The sequence below is a fragment of the Chiloscyllium plagiosum genome, unplaced genomic scaffold, assembly GCF_037043375.1.
Source record: "Chiloscyllium plagiosum isolate Xiang-an unplaced genomic scaffold, Cpla_swu_hap1 HiC_scaffold_4, whole genome shotgun sequence".
Lineage (NCBI taxonomy): Eukaryota > Metazoa > Chordata > Chondrichthyes > Orectolobiformes > Hemiscylliidae > Chiloscyllium > Chiloscyllium plagiosum.
This window is the reverse complement of record NW_028270142.1, coordinates 11,078,947-11,087,742: the sequence shown is the minus strand read 5'-3', so window position 1 is coordinate 11,087,742 and position 8,796 is coordinate 11,078,947. Positions and strand designations below refer to the sequence as shown.

The 8,796-nt window shown below is 46.8% G+C and overlaps 1 protein-coding gene across 3 annotated transcripts in view; it reads left to right on the top strand.

Annotated features, from left to right (window-relative positions):
* The first annotated feature begins 3,249 nt into the window (after positions 1-3,249).
* The window catches only part of lactb2 (lactamase, beta 2), a 40,262-nt gene continuing 34,715 nt past the window's right edge, over positions 3,250-8,796 (top strand). The window contains exons 1-2 of one of the 3 annotated variants that reach the window (XM_087985960.1): positions 3,292-3,408; positions 5,614-5,944. In XM_087985960.1, coding sequence (XP_087842086.1) covers positions 5,928-5,944 — 17 coding nt within the window. In that variant the 5' untranslated portion in view covers positions 3,292-3,408; positions 5,614-5,927. Of the gene's footprint in view, positions 3,409-3,574; positions 3,910-5,613; positions 5,945-8,796 lie in introns of those variants that run through there. The other 2 variants (XM_087985961.1, XM_043689203.2) reach the window with 2 other exon arrangements.

Below are 8,796 nucleotides of genomic sequence, written 5' to 3'. Positions count from 1 at the left end.
CTCTGGGACACCTGCACCAACCAACCCCACCACCCCGTGGCTGAACACTTCAACTCCCCCTTCCACTCCGTCAAGGGTATGCGGGGCCTGGGTCTCCTCCATCGCCACTCCCTTACCACCCGACACCTGGAGGAAGAACACCTCATCTTCTGCCTTGGGACCCTCCAACCCCATGGCGTCATTGTGGATTTCACCAGTTTCCTCATTTCCCCTCCTCCCACCTTATCCCAGTTCCAACCTTCCAGCTCAGCACCGCCTTCATGACCTGTCCTAATTGTCCATCTTCCTTCCCACGTATCCACTCCACCCTCCCCTCTGACCTATCACCTTTACTCCCACCTCCATCCACCTATTGCACTCTCAGCTACCTTCCCCTAGGGCCCCCCTCCCATTTATGTCTCTACCCCCGAGGCTCCCAGCCTCATTCCTGATGAAGGGCTTTTGCCCGAAACATCAATTTTCCTGAATGGCCTCTATTTACACTGTAGGGATTTAAGATGTTTATGATTCAAGATGCTTTTATAAAAATCCAGCTGTTTCATGGTTATTATTATTGGCTTAATTATATAATTAACTGATTTTAAATTGTCCTGCTGCTGTGAAAGGATTTGTACTTATGGCATGGATCAGTAGCCCAGGCCTCTGGATTACTACTCCATAATGTAATTACTAACTCTTAGTTTCCGTTTGCTGAATTGAATTCCTTCCACAACAAAGGGAACTGTTTCAAAAAGACCCACCAACCCAAATGAAAAGGATGATCAAAAATCCAAGATTGGGTCAATTGCAAAGTATCTACCCGGTGGTTGGGAAATAAAATGTTTAAGCAATTGATTGGAAGCAGTTACAAAAGGTAACCTCGGTGAAGGGAAGCTAGGCATTATTTAATGTTCTAAACATCAAAAGTTGGCAAATGTATAAATTAAGTAAGGACTAGCCATGAGTAGTCTCATGTCAGAACTGAACAGCCCAAAATTCAGGTAATGGAAAAGAATCCACATGAAAAATAAAATAATGACAAGCAGAATTGCAATGGCAGGGCTTACATAACAATGCCAACATACTTCAAGAATTTTTCAATGACCAGCAGAACATCCAAATTCTAATTACCTATTTTAAATTAGTGGCATATTGACATTGAAAAGTGTAAGTGAAAAATCATAATGGAGGAGAAAATTTAATATGGAGTAGAAATTTGAATTGTCTGCAAGATTTGAATTAAATTAGCTTTGCACTCACATGTACTCAAATGAGTACAGTGAAAAGGTGATAAGTCACCACTTACATTGCCAACTTAGGTACTAAGGTATCGAGGTACAGATTCTTCAGCTACAAGATTAGTTGTGGTGTAACAATGTCACCAACACATAGTACAATCCGTAGTTACAGAATAGAGAAATGAAGGAAAAAAGTTAAAATACAGATATATACAGGTAAATCAACATTTCGGGCAGGAGCCCTTCATCAGGATTCCTGCTCCTTGGTTGCTGCCTGATCTGCTGTGCTTTTCCCGCACCACTCTAATCTTGACTGATCTCCAGCATCTGCAGCCCTCACTTTCGCCTCCAGCTATACACAGTATAACCATACGGAGAAAGTGAGGACTGCAGATGCTGGAGAGTCAGAGTCAAAAAGGGTGGTGCTGGAAAAGCCTCCTGAGCATCCCACTTCATGAGGCACAGTATTCAGTCAGCTAGCTACATATTCTGGAATTCACTGCATTGACCTTAATGCTTCATTACCTCCCTCTTTGTTAAAGGCTACCACATTTAAAATTGTTGTCATCATTTCAAATATTTCCTTTATTGGCTAGGGCAATTTTGTTTGGTTATATCACTTTGAGTTTCTCTGTAAATAGTTTTCTATGTTAAAGATGAATTGAAAATGCACATTATTGCTATGACGTGATACAATTACTGAAATTATTCATATTAGTACATTTCAGTCTCGTACTTGAAAGAGGTCCCTTTTTATATCAAAGGTTCAGATTCCTGACCGCAGTAACACTGCTGACTCCAAAGAGCATTTTGCTCAATCAGTCATTGAACTTTGGACTGAAAACCACTTGCAACACTGAGTGTAACTTCCCTGATTGCATTTCTGTTTCTCCGAATTTAAGTCCATTCTCGTTGTCTGTTTAACCTTTCTTTTGACCACACTAGTGTGGGTTTTACAGGGAAAGAATTTAGTCTCAGTAGAATACGATTTCCTCATTTAGTTTACAGTGAAGATACACCAAATGAGGTCTAAAGTCTGCCTGTGTTGTGGAATGTGTGGATATTGATTCATGATCATAGCTCTAAAACAATGTAAATCTGAGTGCAGTGAGGACAAAAGGTTGTTTTTTTGAAAAAAATCTGTATTCGTTATTTAATTATTGAATTACGTTTAATAGGATGTACTCATACAAGATGTAGTAAACAATAATTGGTAGTATACCAAAACTGAAATGGCTATAGAAACTCAGCAGGTCTAGCACCATCTATAGGGAGAAAGAAAGCACAGTTAATATTTCAGGTCAGGTCTCTCTGTCTCCTGAGGCGGGTAGAGCGGCGCGCGTGCGCACTGCGTCCCTCGCGGCGGCGGCTCGAGATGTAGCGTGCGTGAGGGGGGCGCCTCCACTTCCGTCCGGCAGAGGGGGGCGGAGAGCAGCGGGGGATGGGGGGTGGGGCCGCGCGTGCTCAGGCTGTCCTGTGGAGGAGTGGAGCGGAGCGGAGCGGAGCGGGGCGGGGCTGGTCTGACAATCCACGGTCTCCCGGCCGAGGAGGTGCGCGTGCGCAGTGACCTGTGGAGGAGTGGAGCGGGGCTGACAATCCACGGTCTCCCGGACGAGGAGGTGCGCGTGCGCAGTGTCCTGTGGAGGAGTGGAGCGGGGCGGGGCTGAGTTGACAATCCACGGTCTCCCGGACGAGGAGGTGCGCGTGCGCAGTGTCCTGTGGAGGAGCGGGGCGGGGCGGGGCTGGGCTGACAATCCACGGTCTCCCGGCCGAGGAGGTGCGCGTGCGCAGTGTCCTGTGGAGGAGCGGGGCGGGGCGGGGCTGGGCTGACAATCCACGGTCTCCCGGCCGAGGAGGTGCGCGTGCGCAGTGTCCTGTGGAGGAGCGGGGCGGGGCGGGGCGGGGCGGGGCTGGGCTGACAATCCACGGTCTCCCGGCCGAGGAGGTGCGCGTGCGCAGTGTCCTGTGGAGGAGCGGGGCTGGGCTGACAATCCACGGTCTCCCGGACGAGGAGGTGCGCATGCGCACTGTGTCCGGCGAGCCGTGGGGAGGAGGGAGGGGTGAATATGGCGGTGGCGGTCTTGTCGAAGGTGCAGCATCTGTCTGCTCGGGTGGTGCGGGTGTTGGGCTGTAACCCGGGCCCGATGACTCTTCAGGGAACCAACACCTACCTGGTGGGCACCGGGCCCCGGTGAGTGAACGAGGGAGGGGGCGGAGGGAAATGGAGGGGCGTCCCCTCGCCTCGCCCCCTCGCCTCGCCCCCCCTCGCCTACCTTCCCCCCCCCCAAAAAAATAAAATCTATCTTGATTGTAGTTTCCTTTATTGAATCACTGGAAGGCAGTTTTGGACTTGAAATAAGACTGGAGTTGGAATGGAGTTTTCAGTTGCGTAATTTAGGTGGATGCAGGTAGGGGATGAATGTGATAGGTCAGTGGGGGGGGGGTGGAGTGGATACCCAGCCACCTCATCTATTGTATCCATTGCTCTCAATGTGGTTGTTTGCACATCGGGGAGACAGGATGATAATTTGCGGAGCGTTTTAGGGAACAATTCCACTGCCTTGTGGCCGTCCACCTAAAATCCCCCTTCCACATGCCCACGACATGCAAATTCTCAACTGCCAAATCCAAGTTTCTCAATTAACTGGAGGAAGAACGCCTCATCTTCTTTGCCTCTGAGGAGAGATTGAAGGTACCTTCGTAGGAAGTAAAAGGGGTCAACACCTTAACGAGGAGGGCAGCGTGAGGGATCCATTGTCGGCAGAAGCTGACCATGTCCAGCCACTGGCGAACTGTTTCACAGTTGTTGGGACCGGGAAGTTGACAATAAGAGTGATGTGGCTCTATTTAAGAGAGTGAGAGTCAGGATGAAACCTTGCAACTTTGCCAGGCATTGTGGAATTGAGACCTTTTTGGGAGAGATAACATAGCCCAGGTGTTTCAGATAGTTGAGGAGGACGACATCCGAACAATTAGACTCTTCATCTAGACTGGCAACAAGGAAGTCGTCTACAAATTGGATCAGTGCAGATCCAACTGTGAGAGTTAGACCGCAATTGTTTCCGTAAGGCCTGAGAGAAAAGGGTCAGAGAATGTCTGAAGCCTTGAGATAGTCGAGTCCATGTCAATTGGTGGCCATTAAATGCAAAAGGCAAATAGGTACTGACTGTCTTCATGAAGAGGCAGAAAGAAAAAAGCATGTTGCAGGTCAATAACAGCAAAAAATTTAGTGTCTGATGGTACTGAGGGTAGAATATGAGCTAGATTTGGGACCAGGGCATGAAGAGGCTGTCCAATAGTGTTATTAACTCTTAAGTCTTGAACCAGTCCATATTGGTCTGGCTTGCCAAGTTTTGGGACATAATTGGAGTGTTACAGGGTGATTGGCAACAGACCAGGATGCCTTGGAGAAAGACATGAGTTAGAGCAGTGAGGCTCAGTATCGCCTGTTGTTTCAGCGGGTATTGGCGGATGGATGGTAGAGTAACATTTGGTTTTAAAGCAATCTGAATGGGTTCACATTCTATAAGTTCAACATGAGAGAACGTTTCAGCCCATATATCAGGGTGCACAAAATCAAGGACATCCTGACTTTCATGGTGCAGGAGTGTGGCACTGTGAGAGGTAGGATTTGAATAATAGAGGATAGTCATCCATCTTTGTAGTGTTTGTAGATTATAGCAGTGTGGATCAGTTCTGGTGGTTCCACAGCGGATCAAAGGGCCCAGGTCTTCAGCATAAGGTGGAATGACCTTCTGGGTGATGTGAGGGGTTGAGATAGCTGACTGTTTCCATAGGTGAGTGGGTATTTGAACATAATCTGCTTCACCCTCCAGCTCAGAGACCTGAGTCAGGATCTGTATAGTCCATTCAGTACCAATTAAATCCCTGAAAAATCTTCAAGGGATTGGTCTTTGGTCTTGGCCTGTCAAAAAGTAAGCAAGGGTGACATGACTACCAGAACTTTGGGGGGGTTAAGGCCAAGTGACCACCATTGGGATTTAGTGGACACGTACAGTTGGCGTTCAACTGAGTAAGAATTAAGTTGGACACCATTAGGGGAACAAGTGAGTTTGACTTGAAAGGCACATGGGCGATCTCGTCCCATTAGATTGTAGGATAATGTGATAATAATCACAAAGCGGTGGTCCAGGGACTAGCCTTGGAAATTGACAGGAATCAGATCAGAGACTGGATAACAGTGGGTTTATCCTTGGAAACCAAATAATTTTTGGGTCGTCTTAGAAATTGGAAAGTTCATGCCCAGACAGACGCCCAGCGACTATGGCAAGGACTGAAAGACATCACGGGTTCTAAAAAGAGACAGTGCAAGATAGCAGATGATGATATATCCCTCCCAGATCGTCTCAACATCTTCTGTGCTTGCTTTGAGCAGAATTTCGGTGGAGAAGTAACACCTATTCCAACAAGTCCTTACGAACCTATCCCAACAGTCACTGTATCAGAGGGCAGATCAGGTTTCCTTCATGTGAATCCAATGGCAGCGATGGGACCAGATGGAGTACCAGGCCATGTTCACAGAGAATGCACAGATCAACTGGCAGAGGTCTTCTCGGACATCTTCAACCTCTCCCTGCAGCAGGCCACTGTCCCTGCCTGTTTCAAGAGGGCCAACATCATCCCTGTGCCTGGGAAGGCTCATGCAGCATGTCTCAATGACTACCGCACAGTGCCTTAACTTCGGTGGTCATGAAGTGCTTGGAAAGGTTGGTCATGGCATTTATCAATTCCAATCTCCCCACTACTCTTGACCCATTCCAATTTGCCTATCAGACCAACAGATCCACATCAGATGCCATATCACTTGCGCTTCACTCCTCCCTGGAACATCTTGACACCAAGAACAGTTACGTAAGAATCCTACTCATTGACTACAGTTCAGCCTTCAACACTATTATCCCCTTGAGACTGATTACTAAATTTAGTGATCCCGGACTAAGCCCCACTCTCTGCAACTGGATCCTCAGTTTCCTGACCCACAGGCCACAATCAGTGAAGATTGGGGACAATATTTCATCGTCACTAACATTCAACACAGGAGACTCCCAGGGGTGCTTACTCAGCCCCCTACTGTACTCACTGTATACTCATGACTGCATCACCAAATACCAGACTAATGCCATTTACAAGTTCACTGATGACACCATCACAGTGGGTCAAATCTCAGATGGCGATGAAACAGACTACAGACGGGAGGTGGAAGACCTGGGAAAATGGTGCACTGAGAACAACCTAGCTCTCGATGCCGGCAAAACCAAGGAACCCATTATTGACTTTTGGCGGGATGTTACCCATGCCACCCCTCCCCCTACACATTAACACCACAGAGGTGAAACGAGTGGAGAATGTCAAGCTCCTGGGAGTGGTCATCCATAACAAGCTTTCTTGGACTCTTCAGGTGGACACACTGGTTACAAAGGCCCAACAACATCTCTTCTTCCTCAGGCAGCTGAGGAAATTTGGCATGACAGCAAATCCCTTTGCCAACTTTTATACATGCGCCATCGAGAGCATTCTGTCTGGATGTATCACTACCTGACATGGCAAGTGTACCATTTAAGATGGGAGTCAGTTACAGAGAGTGGTCAACTTTGCCCGGATAATCACAAAGGCCAACCTCCCATCTATAGAATCCATCCACCAGGCCCACTGTCAAGGAAAGGCAGCAGCATTCTCAAAGATCCATCCCACCCTGGCAATGTTTTTCGACAACCTCTACCATCAGGGAGAAGGTACAGAAGCCTGAACACATGCACCAGAAGGTTTCGCAACAGTTTCTACCCTATTGGTGTTAGAATACTGAATGGACTCTCAAACTCTTAACATTCGCCTGTACCTGTGTTTTTGTTTTTGTCACTGTTTACCTATTATATCAGTGGGTGGCACAGTGGTTAGCACTGCTGCCTCACAGTGCCAGAGACCCGGGTTCAATTCCTGCCTCAGGCGACTGACTGTCTGTGTGGAGTTTGCACATTCTCCCCATGTCTGCATGGGTTTCCTCCAGGTGCTCCGGTTTCCTCCCACAGTCCAAAGATGTGCAGGTCAGGCGAATTGGCCATGCTAAGTTGCCCGTAGTATTAGATGAAGGGGTATGGGTGGGTTGCGCTTCGGCGGATCGGTGTGAACTTGTTGGGCCGAAGGGCATGTTTCCACACTGTAAGTAATCTAATCTTATTTACTATCTATGCTAAACTATGTGATCTGCCTGTATTGCTTGCAAGATAAAGCTTTTCACTGTGCCTTGATACACGTGACAATAAATTCAATTCAGATTTCACCGACGACATTGAGGCTCCCGTGTCAATCACTAAGGGATACTGTCTGTTTTCAACAAAAGACTGTAGGTTCCTGCTTGCAAGGCACCGATTTCAAAGGAAAGTTACTTAGTCGTTGGGAAAAGGGATTATTTTGCAAAAAATTAGTGAGTCTCTTCCTGGACAACAAATTCTGACTTTACGTGGGTTGGAGCCTTGTCTCTGCTCACATCTTTCCAAAAACCCCCGACAGTCTCGTTATAATGTATTGTGATACTTCCTTATTTCATCTTTCACACAACAATTTGGAAATCAATTTAGACAACACCAACCGAATCTGAGTCCCCGACTCATTTGAAGTACTACTTTATGCAGGTCTTGGACTCCTTTTTTTCTGTGAACTCTTACCAGGACCAATCCTTTTCGGGCTGGATTTAGATGATAGACAGTGAGGGGTCGAGTCAACCACGACTTGAATGAGGGGAAAACCAAACGGAGAACATACTCACGTCTGGCCGGCCAATTCCTCTACACTCAATAGTGAAGGTCTCAAAGCTCTTACACCGCTGTCCACAATTGGTCCGCACCGAATCCAAGTCATGTCGCCAGATGAAGATCCATGATCGGTTATTAAAAACCTCTCAATCGGTCTGGCTTTTAAGACTTCACTCTTTATTTTTCATACGGCCGGGCACAGAGTGTCCAGTGCTTATACACTTCTGTGTTCCTCAGGGAAGCTGCGCACGTGGCTTAAAACAAAGACATTTTTATACTTTTCTTAAAGAAGGGTAGAGACCATGTACATCCAAACAATTACCAATTAGTAGCGAGTTTTGAGAAGATTTGTAGCTCAGATTGAGATTTTGGATGTAGATTTGCTTGCTGAGCTGAAAGGTTCATTTCCAGACATTTTGGTACCCCACTAGTATCTTCACATACAGATGAGGAAGGACACCACTTCAACTGGGACAATACATCCATCCTAGGACAAGCCAAACAAAGACATGCACAAGAATTCCTAGAAGCATAGCATTCCAACCAGAACTCTATCAACAAACACACCGAGTTAGACCACATCTACCACCCCCTGAGAAAAGGAACAGGAAGTGACTTCACCACAGGAAATGATATCACCAACCCAAACATAGAAATAGAAAGCAGGAATTTTCAACATTGTTTCGCATGAAGATGTTAGCTAGTAAGGTAATGAAACGTCTGGAAATGAACTTTTCAGCTCAGCGAGCAAACCTACATCCCATTACCAATCAATACTCTATACCACTTTATTTGACAATTACTCAGTC